The sequence below is a fragment of the Leptonychotes weddellii genome, chromosome 3 (genome assembly GCF_054177405.1).
Source record: "Leptonychotes weddellii isolate Sample4059 chromosome 3, ASM5417740v2, whole genome shotgun sequence".
Taxonomy (NCBI): domain Eukaryota; kingdom Metazoa; phylum Chordata; class Mammalia; order Carnivora; family Phocidae; genus Leptonychotes; species Leptonychotes weddellii.
The window spans coordinates 55,210,201-55,228,709 of record NC_138371.1 but is presented as its reverse complement, the minus strand read 5'-3'; the positions used below and the strand labels follow the sequence as shown (position 1 = coordinate 55,228,709).

The window sequence follows — 18,509 nt, the reverse complement described above, 5'->3', positions numbered from 1 at the left end:
AACTCTATTCTTTCCAGTTTTAAATTATTTGGGGCAAGGCTTTTAGCATTACCAAACTTTAGCTTCTTTGCCAGATTTTCTCTGGGTATAGAGACTGTTTCTTCTTCATTGCTGTAATGCCTGCCTGGTTGAATAGTGCCTGGCATGTAGTAAGAACATAGTATTTGGCGAAGGAATTAATTGCTTTTATCTACTAAGGAGAATGATTTTGCTTACTTGCATTGTTTATTGTCATGCATTTACTCTGGAAGTAACTACTAGGAATAGGTTATTTTCAAATGTTAATGCTACAGTATAATTATTGATGAAATTGGGTGAAAAAGTATGATTAGTCTTAGTTCTTGGTTTTAATATGACTATATCATATCCTAGTCTTTATTTGCTCTTATATCCATAAATGAAACCGTTATAGATTCTCCTTAAAGCCTTCTTGAGTTCCATGTTGACAAACTATGTAGATACAAATGTGTTATTTTGTGTTCTATGTATCCCTCTGAATGCTTTGAACAAAATTGAACCTGTTAACATCTTTCAAATATATTATTTTAGCTATTCGTTTGTAATGGTTCTTCAAACTTTGTTTAAATTAATAGCTGAAAATTTTAACCACAAGGAGTGCTCACATATCAGGTACAGTGTGAAGCACTTTACATTTAATCTCTAATCCTCTCACCAAAACTATAAGAGTTAACTATAGGTTCTATTTACACATGAAGAAGGTAAAACTCAGAGATAGTTTATCAAGGGTCACATAACTGGTGTAGCTAAGATTCTAAACCAAGTCTGATTTTAAGGTGAGCTTTCTCTCTCATGCTGCCACTGAAGCAGCATTTTTGTGCTTTTATAGTACTAACCTATGATAAAAAATTCAGTTTATAGTGTAATACAGTACAAGCATGGATACAGATGTATAACCGAAACAAAAGTTTTATTAAATAGCACCTCCCCTTCTCTTGTTATATTTCATTTTTAAATGACAAATGACCATAATATGCTAAATTCATTGGTTTAGTTAGACCAGTAGTTTGAAAAACACTTCGTTAAAGGATAGCGTGGTTTAATTAACTTATTTATTGGTATATCTACATCAGGATAATATTTTATAGTAATTGTTTAAGATAAATGAATAAACAGCTTTGTTCTTTCATAGTGCTAAATATAATTTTTCTTATCTTTACTGATCGAAGGTGAAAGTGACAAGTTAAGGGAACTCAGCCCAGTTTCTAATGAGTATGTCTGCGTCAGCACCACTACCTTTAAAATTTTCCTATGTGGACTAGACTTAAATGCTAATTTTTAAAGGTCCATGTTTATTCATTTGCAACCTAACAAGCATTCATGATTCTACAATTTTATTGAGTATATGCTATATATATGAAGGCACTAGGTCATCCTTTCTTTGTTTTTTTTTTTTTTAGTTATGTAAGTGAAGGAGAATGAGAAATTTATCCTGATACCATGGGGCCATCCTTAGCCTTTGAAGCTATTTATAAAAATGAGATCATTTCCTTTCTATATTATTATAATTATTTTCATGTCTAGGGCTCTTACCATTAAGTTTCTTTTCCCAATTTGTGGAAGTTTTAGAAAGAGGGAAAGAGAAACCCTGAAATTAAGGTTTTATAATGAAAACACTTTGTGCTTAACTATACTTGTACTTATCCATTGTTTTAATACAGTGGTTCTCAAACTTAGCCTGGTTGGTTTCCATTTAAGAATTATGTAACAAATTCCAAAACTCACTATGAGACAAAATTGCTGAAATTACAATTTGAGTGTAGCAGACAGTAAATTAAACTTGGGTAGGCAGTGTAATCAGTGCAGGAGTAATATGAGTTACTAAATTGAAGATAAAAATTGGTCTTAGGCTTAACTCTTATCTTTCTACCATTTTTTTTTTAAATGGCTGAATCTTAATCTTTTAAAAAAGCAGTGGTTTTTATTCTGCCTTGTTTTTCTTTTTCACCATTCTAGCCATCTTCTTGCTTTCAAGTTTACTCTGTAAGTTGGTAGTACTGTTTCTGAACTGAGGTGCTTTGCTGTCTTAAAGCACCTACTGTGAAAGAAATTGACTAAGAACATGTGACCTCAGTCAATTTCACTCTCTGCAGGTAAAAAGCTTCTCATGGTGCCCACAGATAAACTCCTGGAAAAGTTACTTTCTTCCCTTAGCTTTTAAAAGTCTGTTAACTCTTTTGAAAATGGCATTATTTTTTATCTACCTTTTCGGTATGGATTTTTGTTGTTGCTATTTTTAGATAGATTTTTAAAGAGGAAGAAATCCTATGTTATCTAATATTATCAGTTTATTTATACCTGAGGAAACTGAGGCCTGAAGAAGTTAATTGTGATGAGCCTGTGGTCATAGTGTGGGTGACATAGGGCTACAACCAGAACCTGGCTTTTGATTTCCAGTGAAGTGCAGTTCTTACACTATTCCAATTTCTTATCTGTGTGGAGTTTTAAAATTACTTTTGGTATTGGTTTAGTAGCCAGATATTTTTCCTTAGGAACATGTCGATTAGTATTTATAATGTATAGAAAAGTATTACATGTAAATAGCTCTAAATTTTTTCTTGCATGATCTTAACATTTGTAATCCATGCTTCCCAGGTAGACTAAATTTGGGCCCTCTGGTTAATATTACCTTTGTCCAAAATGGAATTTTTAAAAATTCTAGAATAAATAAGACCTATAAAAATGAGTTTTAACCCTCAGAGAATCTGTGAGAATATAAATATAATTGAAAATTAAAGCATTTCTTCTTAATCTTAAAGACTTTTAATCATATCTGAAATTACAGCGTCAGAAAAATGTAATATTTATGAGATCGTAGATATCAGGGTCTATGTCAATGATGCCAGTATTGCCTAGATAAATCTGAATTTTGTATTAAAAAGACCATACAGAGAAACAAATTGTGTTAAAGTAAATGGTATAGTTGAAATTTTACTTCTTTCTTATTTTTCCCCCAAGTTAGCATTAGATCTGTATTCAAAATATTTCCTGATTTAAAAGACTGCTACATATTTTTGCTTGTTGAAGATCTAAATTATTAAGGAAATCCAAGAGAACTTGCATATCATTCTAGATATTTAAAAATATAAAAAGAATGGAGTCCATTGATCCATTCATGAAGCTTTGTCCCAATACAAGTTTCTCTTAATATTGATTTTAAAGAGTAAGGTATAAGTAGATGAAATTATGGACAACTGGATTGAAATGAAGTGATTCAAAATGATTTTGATCTAGAAAAGAAAGGGTTATTTTGAAAATATTAAAGGAAAACTGTTTATATCTAACTTATATTTTAAAATTAATGATTAAAGCATTTCCCTCTAATCTCATGAAAGATTTTGTGAAGTTATTCATAAGTTGAATTTTTGAAAATTAAATCATTTTTATATACAACAAATTTTCTGATTTTTAGAACTTGGTGGCAACTTCCTTTGTATCATAAATAATCAGGCTACTTGGTAAATAAGGAATACTCCATAGGACATTAAAACTATCTTAAAATAAGGCACACCAATATAATGAAACTACATAATACATTTATAGACAACAAACATATTTTCTGAACAACATTAATGCACTAATGATGGGACTTGTTTTTCACTTGATAATGAGAATTAATCATGATAAGTGATAGATTTAAAAGTATCAGTGTTTAGTGAGGATTTCCTAGGATGTTGCATATTACCTGTTAAATGTGTTGTAACATTTTAAAATAGTTCAAAGTATACTTTGTGGCTTATTCTTGGCTTAGATGTCTCTTAAGTGTAATGTGACATACAGATGAGAAAACTTGCTCTGAAGACTCCTTCCTTCAGCTTAACAAAAGCCACCCATTTTACAGATGATTTAACCTTGATTAACCAACTCCATTGTAACAGATTATTCCGACAACTGGAATTTCACTCTTTGGTGTTATTTCTAGGTGCAGCTTAATTTACAGAGCAGCTTTTCTTTCCATCTCACCAAAATACATAACAATTTTGATGTTAACTCAAAGTAAAAATTCAGTGGTTCATTAAACCTAGTCTTAGCATTCATTGACAAGAGATTTGTCATTTTAAAAGTAACTGCTACTTTTATGCATTCTTTACTGCTCAGTTTATAACCTTAGATTCCCTGTCAGAGAAAGCATGGAGTTAACCACTTAGCATATTGCAATGAATATTCATCAATAAATTGATGTGACATGGCAGTCCCATTTTTCAGTCTTCCTGCTCTGTTGCATTCTTTTTCTGTTTTAAATACATTATAGTTTATCATGTAATAAGGACTAGCTTAGAAAATCTTCAGAATTATGATATTATATTTTTGATCATGTCCATAGTCCTTTAGTAGCTATCATATTAGTTTTTAAAAAGAGAGTGTATTTATTCAGAGGAACATTCTCTAATCTGGTATTACTGATGGGCATTTTTGCCAAATATTTGATATATATAGATAATTGTTTAAGACCAGCTTTATAATAAAAATACGATGTTTTGTAGTTTTTAAGAAGAGCAGATCATTGTTTTTTGTTCCTTGAAATTTTATTTGGCTTAATCTTTTGACCTGTCATAGTTTTTAGATCAGTTTTTCATCCGTGTAGAAAGGGAGGTAGGTACATTAACTCTAAAACAAAATCCTGAAAACATGTATCTAAATAGTTGGTAATCCATCATTCAGCTACAACTAAACTGATCTATATGGGCAAATGGGCATAGCAAATGCCATATAAGAGGCAGATATAGATCACTGTCTAACATACTTCATCTACATTTTAAATTTTAGAAGGGAAAGATGGTCTATAAACAAGATCTTTTCTGTTAAATATGTAGATTATGAGGTCACTTGGCGCTAAAGTACTGACCGTATGCATTATGACAGGAATTTGACACCTGTCATTGGAAATAGTACTTAGAAGCCGTATAATGCAACAAAGTTGAGGGAGGAAAATACAATGTGGCTAGGAGGCTGTAATTTATAATTCACAGTGCTCAAGAAGACCTGTCCAGGGTGTCTCAAAATCCCCCTCTTTGATTTTAGGATTTACATACCGTAAACCCTGCTAGTAAACAAAATTGGTTAGGATAACTGATAGCCAGAAAATGAAAATATATATATATATTCTCAGACTTAATTTTTAATTTGTTTAAATATATCATTATTCTAAAAGTCAACCTCTGAGTTAAATGTAATTAAACTGTTTTATTACATTACACCTACAGGTGATTTTATGGTAGAATTTCATCATGTTGGAGCAGTACAGTATAGAATTGTCACCAGTTATACTGTTTTCAGATTAATAATCTGTTGTATATGAGAATCCATCTAAAAAGGAGTACTGTCTTTCTGTTTCTGTGTGATTATTTTGCCCAAAAAAAGCTTTCATTTTTTTAAGTAGCACAAAAGCTGTAATTGGCATGCTTTGTAAGGAAGTGTCAATGTGCAAGAGAGTGGCGATCACTAAGAATTCTTTTACGTGTTCTTTCCCCTTTGCACCACCGCCTCCTCAGCGGGGTCACTGAGATCACTAGCTTTTCTTGAAATGGCCATTTTCACTGGCAGGTGCATTATACCCTGTATTTTCAGATTGTTTTTCCATTCTGAATGTTTGGCAGGTTGATTGCTCTGGCTGCATTGACAGAGAAAGGGCTGACAAATGCGGTTGGGCTGGCTGAAAAGACAGTGATTACTGTTTTCCTTTGTGGCTGATTGAGGCCCTTGAAAGGAAAAATTTTAACCTTCACCATTTGGTTCAAAAGTATGAGCATATATTGAAATCATTCGTGCCATTTATCCTAGTTCTGTAAACTTGTCAGAACGTAAAAATCGCTCAATTTCAAGTAATGTAGGATTGGCATACGTCATTATCATTTTGATTAAGTTGGAGGTTGTATCATTGTGTGCATTATACAGTGTCATTTAAAGCTTTCTTTCCTACAGGTACAGCTATATTTTTCTTGCTTATACTATAGACTTTGAAAGATTTTCATAGCTCTCCAAACCTAACACTATGTGTGTGGTTTGGCAGCTGGTGTGGCCTACAAGCTGCATTTTGTTTTCAGGGTAAAGGCTTATCTGTAGGCCTCCTGGAGTGTGGGTAATTGCACAGTCTCACCATTGGGGAGAGATGGGATTGGAAGCAGCCAAGCGGAAGAATGTTGTGCCATCCCTTTGCCACCTTGCAGCAGAAAGACACAATCCCAGCAGTGCCATCTGGTTGTTGCTATCTAGTCAGCTGGCCTGGCTGCTGGGACCATGACTTGGCAGCTGGTTCCCATCCTTGACCATTCTTTTGTGTATGGAGCATGTATGTGTGCTTTAGATAATTTTGAACATGGGTCAGGGAAATGACTATAAATAACAAGTCCCCTTATTGAATAGGCCCTCATTACTTAAGATGCACTCTGCTGCAGACGCCTGCTGCCATTCCCTTATAGACAAATGACACATCTGTTTAGGCAATAAAAATAAGCATTTTCCTCATAAAAATCTGTCTCAGTATATAGTAAAAGAGAAGGTATGCAGAGTTATATGCTCTATAACATTTTAAAGTAAGTGATTTTAAGTTAGTTCTTGGTTTGGAGAGGAGATTTAGTAATAAAGTCTTCTTATAAGCATTGTATATTACCTCAATATATATTTTTGTTCCAAGTTAAGAAAACATTATTTTAAGTGCTTATTGCCACATCATGCAACAGTAGATAATGAGACTTGCATTTAAAATGACAGAATAGAAAATGTGGTCTCATAGCTATTATCTTTAAAATCTGCCTCTCAAATAGCAATCTGAGAGTTAATGTAAGCCATCTTTATGCCATATGAAGACCCATTAGACGCTGATGGTTTCAGATCACAAGTAAGCAGCCAGCTCTGTAGGCTATTTTAGACATTTGATTTTCTTCATTCTACAGCATTAATGTGTCAGCATGCTACATAAAACTATGCAGGAGTTGCATGTTGTTCTGTCTGGAATGATAAATGCTTGCAAGCTTTTAGAGATTTCCATGAGGAATTTGTCCTAGTTGCTTATATATCTTAATTCAGTTTACGTGCTACAAAATTTGGAATGACTATTAGAGGTACCACATAGGTATATATAAACACCAAGAAGTTCCACTTCTTTCTTTCTTTAAAATTGTGTTGATAAAATTCATATTATTCTTGTTCTGTCTTATCAGTGGTTTACTTTTGTGTTTATGTAAAGTTAGTTGTGTACCTTCTGAACTGTTGCTCAAAAGTTCAGTTATTTTCATAATAATTTTTGTGTTTTTCTGTTTTTTTTTCAGATGAAGAGGAAGAAGATGACGTAGTGACTCCTAAACCACCTATTGAACCCGAAGAAGAGAAAACTTTAAAGAAAGATGAAGAAAATGATAGTAAAGGTATCTTAAAGAATTAACTTTAAAAAATTTTGTTGATTCTTATTAAAATTTTTTTTGTTATTTATGTGTTAAAGTAGACTACAATGCTCTAAATGAAAGAGGTGAATCTGGTTGGAAAAAAATATGTGGCATTCATTGATCCAAACTGATAGCGAATTGACAGGATTTGATGGACGTAAATTAGACTGACTTCAGGAAAATACTTGTTTTTCAGCTCCCCCTCATGAGCTGACTGAAGAAGAAAAGCAACAAATCTTACACTCAGAGGAATTTTTAAGTTTCTTTGACCATTCTACAAGAATTGTAGAAAGAGCACTTTCTGAGCAGATTAACATCTTCTTTGACTACAGTGGAAGAGATTTGGAAGACAAAGAAGGGTAATGTTTAATTGCTAAAATTATGGCTTTAGCAATGTTACTTTAAGGTTACTTAAATTACTTTCAGATCAAGAGTGAGAAGTTGTAACATGATCTTTTTTTGGATTTGGTTTTTTTCTGTAGAGAGATTCAAGCTGGTGCTAAACTGTCATTAAATCGACAATTTTTTGATGAACGTTGGTCAAAGCATCGTGTTGTTAGTTGTTTGGATTGGTCATCTCAGGTAAATTGTAACAAAATTGGTTACTCATTTTTAAATTAAAATTAACAAGAACTTTTAATTATGGAGACTTTGTGTAATTAAATCAGTGTGTGTCATTTAGAGTAATAATGGATGATGGTTCTGTTATTGTATTCATTTTATCTTAAATACTTTGGAAGAAAGGATTGGAAACATCATGTAATTTAAAACTCAAGATTGAATTTATGCCACAACCCAGGCTTACTAATTTCAGTTGCTCACCATATTCTTTGGTTAAAATTGCAATGTGTTTTAATAAAATGTTTTAATGTTAAAGCACTTTAAATCACTAACTATACTAATTTAGAGTTTTACTAACACCCCAGTAATCGTAACTTTCGTGACACCTTTCTTGGGGAAATGTTAAGTATTTGTATTTTCAAAATAATTTGATAAAAATAGTTGAGTCACTAAGAGTGTGAAACATTTCTTATGTGTAGCAATTTTTTCCCCACTTGATTCTTGTGAGCAGTATCCAGAGCTACTCGTGGCTTCTTATAATAACAATGAAGATGCTCCTCATGAACCTGATGGTGTAGCACTTGTATGGAATATGAAATACAAAAAAACTACCCCAGAATATGTGTTTCACTGCCAGGTAAGATGGTGTTTTAACAGTCTTCCCTAAGTTTAAGAATTCATTAATGAATTTAGACAAGTGCCTTTTTTCTTTTCTTGTCAACATAATGATTTCATTGGATTGGCATTTACTAAACCACCTCATATTTGCAAACAGATGTTAACAGAAAACTGAAGACTTTTCAGTTCAACATGATCAGCCTTTTGTAGCTTTTCTGACATCTCTTATGTTTAATCACACCTGAAGTCCTTTGCAGTTGTGATTTTCTGTTATTGTGATTGATTATATAAAAGGAATCTTTTATAAAATGTCTTCTCTACAGGGAGTTTCTCATGAACTTATTTGCTGAAAAAACAATTAGACGGTCAGCCCACTAAATTACTTATACATGGCCTGAGGAGTTGGAACTAGATAGTTTTAAATAGAAACATATGTTTGAAGTAGGAAACAGATGCAGATTTTTAAAGTGAGTTTAGTGGAAGGTTAGAATTTGCAAGCCTTTTCTAGTTGCATAAGTTATCTTTTAATAATCATAATTCTGAAAAAAATGCTTAACTGAGTCAAAACTAGCTTATACTCTGTTGTCAGATTACTGTTAGAGCCAGTTGTCTTTTGATTTAATACTGTAATCAAACAAAATAATTTTTTTGCTTTCTTTATAAATTGTTTGAATACATTTATGTAAACAATCATTACATTTGACTTAAGCAAAAACTATTCTAAAGGTATATTTTTATATTCTGAAATAAAATGAAATTTTTAAACGAATTAATTTACTCTTTTTATAATCTCTAATACCTTACAATAAAAGGGAAAATGTTTGTGTGTAGATTTATTTTTATAACTTATCAGGCTTCTTCCATTTGAACCTTAAGTATAGAAATCTTACTTATTTACAGTCAGCTGTGATGTCTGCTACATTTGCAAAATTTCATCCAAATCTGGTTGTTGGTGGTACATATTCAGGCCAAATTGTGCTGTGGGATAACCGTAGCAATAAAAGAACTCCAGTGCAGAGAACTCCGCTGTCAGCTGCTGCACACACAGTAAGTAGTAAAGAGGTTATTTCCATTAGACTTCTGTGCTGCTTCACCATTAAATGCTTAGTAGTGTCCATCAGAGTAGTCTCAGAATGTGTTTCCTTTGATGTATGAATTCTTCATCAGTTGGCCACCAAAAATGAAGGCCTTTTTTTTGTATTTTTAGAAATCTGTTTTATTAAAAACTCATCTATCTTCTGAGACAAGCTTTTATTAATTAACAGAATAGCATCAAACTTCACATTAAAAATACCATCAAGATATGAGACTGTTTTGATGTGAAACAGAATACCTGTGATTTTAGTATAAAAATGGTTCCATCTTTTTGGCAAAATAATCTCAGAAAATGTCTTTTAACATCTCTTTAGCATCCAGTATATTGTGTAAATGTTGTTGGAACACAAAATGCTCACAATCTGATTAGCATATCTACTGATGGAAAAATTTGTTCATGGAGTCTGGACATGCTTTCCCATCCACAGGTAGGTTAAACTTGGAAAACTGAAATTTTGAGACAAATGTTATTCTTTAAGTCCATGTAAATCCCAGCTTATGTTTTTTCATAAATGTTTTATAATAGTATTATGATAACAGCTTATAAATCTAACCTGTTATAGTTTGTCATGAGATACTTTATTTTCAAACCTACTTCATTTAATCAAAGTAAATTTGTATAAGTATTATAATAAAAGAATTGTTTATAAACCAATTAAAACTAGAAATGTTTCTTAGAAAATTAAAAGTTGCAAACTTAGAAAATAATTTCCTCAATTTTTTCTACATAGGATAGCATGGAATTGGTTCATAAACAGTCAAAGGCAGTAGCTGTGACATCTATGTCCTTCCCTGTTGGAGATGTCAACAACTTTGTTGTTGGGAGTGAAGAAGGTTCGGTGTACACAGCATGCCGCCATGGCAGGTAAATCTAAACTGGAATTTGCAATTATTTAAATTTCTTCCTTTAATTGTCTCATTAAAACAAATTGCCCCTTGTTTAAGTAGAAATTTGTCATAGAGCCACTCATTATTTTTGACAAATTGTATTTGAGTTCAGGTATATAAAATTAAAACCTAAATACTTTTTAAAATAAAAGGTTATTTTGGATCATGATATGTTCTGGATCTTACGGGTTGTGGTGTGCTATGGTTTTGTATGTATGCATGTACTCACAGAAGTTAATGGTAGGAAGTAGCTTTCAGCAGTTGCAAATATAATATGCATATGCCACATACTGACCCTTAAAGTTGTAAATAAGATTTTCAGCCGTTTTTCCATTTTGATTTATTTGGACTTTGAGCTTTAGTTCATCTTCCTGATAATTGTGTAGTAATGTCACATACACATTTTAAATTGACTAGTATTTCTCCTGCTGTTCAATCTGTTTTGAAATTGTCTAGCTGTACCTTATCAATTGCTTCCTTAAAAAAGAAAAATGGAGTGTCCAGATTTCATCTCAAATACAGATCACCTTCACTTCAAAGCTTTTGATATAAAAATAGTAGCCCAGATTTTCTCTCTTACATATAGCCTCCCTTTGTCTCTATTCCATCACCTCAGATAATTGGACTTGTGAGTTGTATTGTCAACAAGCATGTTTATAGTTCAAACTGTACTTACTGTTTTAGTAGTGTTACCAAATCTGGATTGAGTAACACTCAACATAAGTTACTCTGATGTGTTATGAGCAGAGTTAGGTTGGTTGAAATTATGTAAAAATCTGATATATAATCCTTAATAAGATATATTTATAAGCAGTCTACTTCCAAGAGATTTTCCTAATATTTTCACTTTTATGAAATAGCAAAGCTGGAATCAGTGAGATGTTTGAGGGACATCAAGGACCAATTACTGGTATCCATTGTCATGCAGCTGTTGGAGCAGTGGACTTCTCACATCTTTTTGTCACTTCATCATTTGACTGGACAGTAAAACTTTGGACAACTAAGGTATCTAAAAACACCAGATGGCTGCTCATTTCCTTGGGTTTCTGACACAAGGTGGTGCTCTAATACTACACAGGAAAGGCGAAAAGCTTTCTAATAGCTTAGAATGATTCATTGATAGATCAAACCTGCTAAGAAGTTATACTGAACGTGAGTGAGCCACTGGATGTTGTAGTTTTCATAAAAGTATGCTGACAAATATATTAACCCCACGTAACCAAAGACCAGTCTTCCCATTTCAGGCTCTTAAAGCACAGAACTGTTTACTCTGAATTGAGTTCAGGAAAAAGCACCTGAGTATCTCTCATAGCACCTTACATAGCTGTGTATAGCCCAGCACAAAAGCCATACATTTGCTCTTGGAAGAGCTTTTAGAGGCTGCAGTGGCTCCCGGAGCTGCTGGAAAATGGAGAAAAGACAGATAATGGATGAACAATAAGTCCTATACAATAAGGCTATAATAACAAACTTAAATCATTAAGGAAATATTGTTAAAGGCAGGGATGAATATATATTTTTGTTTTCCATAATAAAAAAATTAGTTTTTTTTTGCTTTTAATTAGCTTCAGTTATTTGAAAAACCTACTATGTTAAAAGTGATTCCTGATCATCTAGCAATTCCAGATAAATGTGACATTGCCCTGCTCCAGTGAAAGTCTCAAGGCAAATCCAAGTAGGGAATGTTACTTCTTGTGATAGGCCTTATAGTTTCATTTGACCCCATATTAAATTTAAGAAGCCTTGAATTTTCTGTCTGGCTTTTCTGCAGTATTACATTGTAGTTGGCAAAGCTGCATAATCAAAATATCAGATTCTATTTAAATGAAGTTAAATTTTAAGCTGTATTTTTTCATGTTTCTATTTGCCTTACTCTAAATAATTGACTTTTTGAATAGATTACCATGAGACAGAGTTTAGAAACCTTATTTGGTTCTTCAGCTTCTTTGAGGAAACCTAGTGGTCTTAAGAGATGTTCTTTACTGTTACAGTGAACTCATATTTATATATCAAAGGTTGGCCTCAGAAATCTGGGATGGACTTACTGTCCACTCTTGTTCTTTCATGATGCTTTCTTTCAATGTAATATGAAGTGAGTTAGAAAACTCTGCCTCTAAAAGCTTGCCTTTTAAATTTGAGCATTTTCATGTTTGGCATTAGTGAGCATAAAAATAGCACTTAAGGCTAATGAAGGAAATATATAGAAAAGTGCTTAACACAGTGTCTAACATGTAATAGGCACTTAGCAATGTTCACTTCCTCTTTCATGGGGATCAGACAGAGCCCTGAATGCATTTAATCAATCATGTTTTCTTTCTTGGATTGTTCTTGAATTTTTGTTTTTTTTAATGAGAGTTTTCAGTGAAAAAGTGTAGAAGAAGAAGATTCTTACAACCGTAAGCAAAGAAACGTATAATCTAGCTCGTAAAACCAAAGCAAGGTGTAGAATAGGAGAGATGAAGCCAACTATTTCTGCATAGGCTGCAGGTAACCATACAAGTAGCTATATTTCTTGATGTGCTTTCACCTTGGTGGTCCTTTATATAGACACGGAAGACATCTTTGTTAGGTTGTTGGCCAGCTTCCTTTTTCAGTAATTGAAAAGAATCTTTTATAAATTTGTAGATTTATTTTAATATCTCAGGGCTTCACTTGCCAGTCTTTAGCTTTAAATTTGAGGCTTCCATCCTTGCATATATTATCAGCAGGATTGGAAAGTGAAGAATTCCTCTTCATTGCCTAAACAAGAACAGAACTTATGTCTGTGATAGCACACTGATTGATGCTTGCTTTTGTGGTACTCACACAGCTGGTTGATTGGTGGTTGGTATTTTTTGTTCTGGTATTTTGCTGTATTTCAACATAGAACTGCCTTCTGAATAAGAATGACAGGAAGGCATATCTCTTTCTTTGCTAATTGAGCTAGGCATTGCTTCCCTCTGTGTGCTTCATTTATTCATTCAACTGTGATACGTGTGTCTCCTCCCTCCACACACATACTCATGTACATACCTCTCCAGTGTTAGTGGCCAAAGGATGAGCCAACAGAGAACAGAGTGTTTTTATACATGTTTAAGGGCCTTCTAAAACTTTATCAGAAGATTATCTTTTATTCTAACTTTTCTGCACACAAGTAATTCTCTATGAAGGCTAGAACAGCAACAATCTGCTGAGTAAATATTTTTTTATTCGGTTATATCATGGCTCCCAGTGTCACTGTTTTGATCTTGGATTTATACTTCATGATACTTGTGTTGCTGGTATTTATTTCTACCCTGCCAAAAAACTTGATAGAGTCTCTGTGCTCTCCAACACAATGGTTATGAATAATAGGCAGGTGATTTTTTTTTTTTTTTAGTTTTTTTTTTTGGTAGTTTGTGGGGGTTTTTTTTTCTTTTTTATTTATTTATTTTTTTGAAGTTTATTTGAGGGAGAGCCGGGGGGGGGGCAGGGCACGGTGGGGCAGAAGGAGAGTAGGAAGAGAGAATCTCCAGCAGATTCCTCCTAAGCCTAGAGCCCAACACGGGGCTTGATCTCATGACCCTGAGATTATGACCTGAGCTGAAACCAAGAGTCAGTCTTTTAACTGACTGAGCCATGCAGGCACCCCAGGAGGCAATCTCTTTAGAAACGTTGTTCCAATTCCATTTTAAGCTTTTTAAATCAGTATCTTCACATTCGTGAATTTAACAGACTTTAAATGTTTTTCTTTTTGGCCTCTACTTTTTTAAGGGTTTTCTGACTCAGGGGATTGAGCCCCCATAAACTAGAAGGAACGAGTTACTAAAAATTGTTGTATCTTTGTATCCTTTAAGATCTGGCTCTGCCCTAATAGCAAAACAAGATTTCTCCTTTTTCAGAAAGGGGAACCCTTCTATACTGTTGGTGGGAATGTAAGCTGGTGCAGCCACTCTGGAAAACACTATGGAGGTTCCTCAAAAAGTTGAAAATAGAGCTACCTTACGACCCAGCAATTGCACTACTGGGTATTTACCCCAAAGATACAAAATGTAGGGATCCGAAGGGGCATGTGCACCGCAATGTTTATAGCAGCAATGTCCACGATAGCCAAACTATGGAAAGAGCCTAGATGTCCATCGATAGATGAATGGATAAAGAAGATGTGGTGTGTATATATATACAATGGAATATTATGCAGCCATCAAAAAAATATGAAATCTTGCCATTGCAACGACGTGAATGGAACTAGAGGGTATTATGCTAAGTGAAATAAGTCAATCAGAGAAAGACAATTATCATATGATCTCACTGATATGTGGAATTTGAGAAGGCAGAGGATCATAGGGGAAGAGAGGAAAAAATGAAACAAGACGAAACCAGAGAGGGAAACAAACCATAAGAGACTCTTAATCTCAGAAAACAGAGGGTTGCTGGAGTGGAGGGGGGCGGGAGGGATGGAGTGGCTGGGTGATGGACACTGGGGAGGGTATGTGCTATGGTGAGCGCTGTGAATTGTGTAAGACTGATGAATCATAGACCTGTACCTCTGAAACAAATAATACATTATATGTTAATTAAAGTAAATTAATTAATTTAAAAAAATAAAACTGCCAGCAATATTCTTCACAGGTGCAAAAAAAAAAAAAAAGATTCCTCCTTTTTCTCCCTTTTTATAAGTTCTCTAAAAAAATCCCAGAAATCTCAATTTGACACTGCCTCAAATTTAAAGTAATCTACTTCTATAGTCAGTGTCTACTTTTTGCCTAGTCAGGAATTTATAATGCAATGACAGAGTTCTGGGTCATCCAATTGTTTTCATGACTTTTTTTAAACTCAGTTATTTTTAGTAAAGAATATAAACAGAGGTAGAAGATTTTCCACATTTTGGTAAAGTTTATACCAACCAAGACATGGCTTCTAATATATTTGGAAGACACTATTACCTTTCAAAATGCCAAATTTGAAAATTCACAACAGAAGTACTTTGGCAGCCCTGAAAAATGGTAGGAAGAATGCGTGAGGAGTGAAACTACTGGAAGGTAACCAGAGGATTCTGTAAGAACTTGATTAGGGGTAGACCTGGTAAATTAGCTTAATGTCCTACCATATTTAACCATACTTGTTACAAATTACTTTGTAATAGAATTGTTTAATTGGGACCAATATATTTTCATGTATGTACAGTATATTCTAGTCTCAGAACAAATGCCTGTCAGGACTCTATTTACCATTAAGTGTTGAGGTTAAAATATTTTGGGGTAATTTCTTAGAGTAGGTAGTTTTCAGACTTCAGTAGTCCGTATACACCTTAAATTTTTTTCACAATCTCTGATGTCTTAAATCCTCTTTTATATTTTAATAGCTTCATTATTTAACTCTCAGAGAACACCAGCATTTAAAACAGGGTTAAAGAGATTCTCCTAATGCTTGGAATAGCAACTGTGCACGTACTAGACAAGTTCAAATGAAAAAATGCTTCGAATTTGGAGTGTTTCTTGGGGAAGGCTGGGACCTGGTCCTCCATGTTAGCATTTACTATAGTAACCTGCTGCTGGCCAGTATCCAGACTGTTCTTTGCATATTCGGAAACTTACTCTTGTCAGTCTACTAGAGTGATTAGCTAGGGAGTGCTGACTGGAACTAAAAGGCTTCTAAAACACTGATATGGAGAGGGTCAATTTATTAATTTAACAATGAGAAACAACTGCCAGAAGACCCAGATACTCATGCTGGCCTGACCAGCTCATTGTTTCCCTGTAGACAACTCATGTGGGAAGCCAAATTATAATCAGAAGATTGCTTGGTGAGCAAGGAATTGGAACAAAAGAAGTTTTCTAATTTGAATGTTTAATGGCATCAAGCAAAGATAGTGTGATTCATTCATTTTCACATGGAGATAGCCTTGCCATGGGTGGTAATTCTTAGAATCCATTGGCTGAGACTCTCTCCTGGACAATGCTTGAATTGAGTACTGTCTTCATTTTTCTTTTAAGACTCTGCTTCTTTGTATTTCCATTGCTTTTAATAGAAACATTCCTTCTCAAAAAGTTCATATTTTCAGTCAGGTTATATAGGAAGATATTTTTGACGTTGGAATTATTTCTTTTTAAAGAGATTCTGTTGGGGCGCCTGGGTGGCTCGGTTAAGCATCTCTCAGGTCATGATCCCAGGGTCCTGGGATCTATCCCCGAGTTGGGCTCTTTGCTCAGCGGAGAGCCTGCTTCTCCCTCTCCCTCTGCTGCTCCACCTGCTTGTGCTCTCTACCCCCACCCAAAATAAAATCTTTTTTAAAAAGACATAAATAAGTTTAATTTGCATACAACTTGTTTCATATTTTATAAAAATGGAATTATATAATATTTACTTATTTGTGGCTGGATGCTTTTGCTTATTAACATTATGCTTGTGAGATTCATTCATATTGTTGAGTAGAGCTGTAGATTGTTCTCTCGGTTGTATACTATTCCATTATGTAAGTATATCACAATTTATCCATTCTACTGCTGATAGTATTTGGGTTGATTCCAGTTTGGGGCTGTTATGAATAGTGCTGCTACTAGCATTGTTTATACTTCTATAAAGTTTACCCCCTGGGGCGCCTGGGTGGCTCAGTCGTTAAGCGTCTGCCTTCAGGCTCAGGTCATGATCCCAGGGTCCTGGGATCGAGCCCCGCACTGGGCTCCCTGCTCAGTGGGAAGCCTGCTTCTCTCTCTCCCACTCCCCCTGCTTGTGTTCCCTCTCTCGCTGTGTCTCTCTCTGTCAAATAAATAAATAAAATCTTTAAAAAAAAGAAAAAGAAAAGTTTACCCTCATGAATCACTTATAGATGTCTTTTTGATGGACATAAGCACTCATTTCTATTGGGCATATATCTAGGAGTGAAATACTTGGCCATAAGATATGCCTACATTCTGCTTTAGTAGATATTACCAAACAATTTTCCAAAATGGTTTTACCAGTTTGTAATCCACTGGTAGCATATGAAATCTCCCTTTGTTCTGCAGCCTTCTCACCACTTGATATTTTCTGCCTTTTTTTCATTTTAATAATTCTGATAGGTGTAGTTGCATTGCATTGTGGTTTTATTTTGCATTACCTTGAGACTAACGAGGTCAAACACCTCTCGTGTTTTTTGACCATTTTGTGACATTCCTGTACAAATATTTTACCCATTTTTCTGTTGATAACCCCTTCTTTAGAAAATTATGTAGGCCAATATATATGCTTACAGAGTTGAGCATGTGAACATGATTTTGATTTTGAACAACTGTTTTAAGTCCTTGATTGGAGACCATAAAATTGTCTAAAAATGGGATGTTCTTGAGGAAGTACACTATCACCTCAGGAATAATATACCTTAGCATGGTGGCTTTTAATCATGGTGTGCATCAGAATCACTAGTGCAGCAACACCAGAAACACTGATGAATTGTCTGATGGGTGTGGCTGCATGTGGAATTTAAAAAGCTCTACAGATGAATGCGATGCCCATCCTATGTTGAAAACCACTACTTCAGAGGGAGACTTCATTTGGTATTGTTGCCAAAGAGAGTTATAGAAAGTAGTGATCTTGAGAGGGAAAAAAACCTCTTAGTTTCAGTTTCTAGCTTACTTTTAAGTGTTGTGAAAAATTTCTTAATTACAAGCAAACATTTTTGGCTATTAAGCCATGCTCTTGACATTTACTATAATATCTGAATGAAAATTTTAAATATTTTTAAACTCTTTTTTATGAAAAATTCCAAGTAGATACAAAATCAAAGAGAAGAGTATAATGAAGCCATGGTACCCAATACCTAGCTTCCATGGTTATCAACACATGACCCGTCTTGTTTGAGACAGTTCATGTACATTCCCTCCCTACCCCTGGATTTTATTTTATTTTATTTTTTAAAGATTTTTTTTTAAATTTATTTGACAGAGAGAGAGAGAGAACACAAGCAGGGGGAGTGGGAGAGGGAGAAGCAGGCTCCCCGCCGAACAGGGA

At 34.1% G+C, this 18,509-nt stretch overlaps 2 protein-coding genes across 7 annotated transcripts in view; both read left to right on the top strand.

Moving 5' to 3' along the window:
- The window catches only part of DCAF17 (DDB1 and CUL4 associated factor 17), a 318,055-nt gene that overhangs the window by 231,035 nt on the left and 68,511 nt on the right, over positions 1-18,509 (top strand). The window lies entirely within an intron of this gene.
- Positions 1-18,509, top strand: part of DYNC1I2 (dynein cytoplasmic 1 intermediate chain 2) — a 54,680-nt gene that overhangs the window by 24,698 nt on the left and 11,473 nt on the right. For all 6 annotated transcript variants that reach the window (XM_031026488.2, XM_006731789.3, XM_006731786.3 and 3 more), the window contains 8 exons: positions 7,287-7,382; positions 7,597-7,759; positions 7,883-7,982; positions 8,473-8,598; positions 9,480-9,626; positions 9,989-10,102; positions 10,406-10,539; positions 11,423-11,567. In XM_031026488.2, coding sequence (XP_030882348.1) covers positions 7,287-7,382; positions 7,597-7,759; positions 7,883-7,982; positions 8,473-8,598; positions 9,480-9,626; positions 9,989-10,102; positions 10,406-10,539; positions 11,423-11,567 — 1,025 coding nt within the window. The remainder of the gene's footprint in view (positions 1-7,286; positions 7,383-7,596; positions 7,760-7,882; positions 7,983-8,472; positions 8,599-9,479; positions 9,627-9,988; positions 10,103-10,405; positions 10,540-11,422; positions 11,568-18,509) is intronic.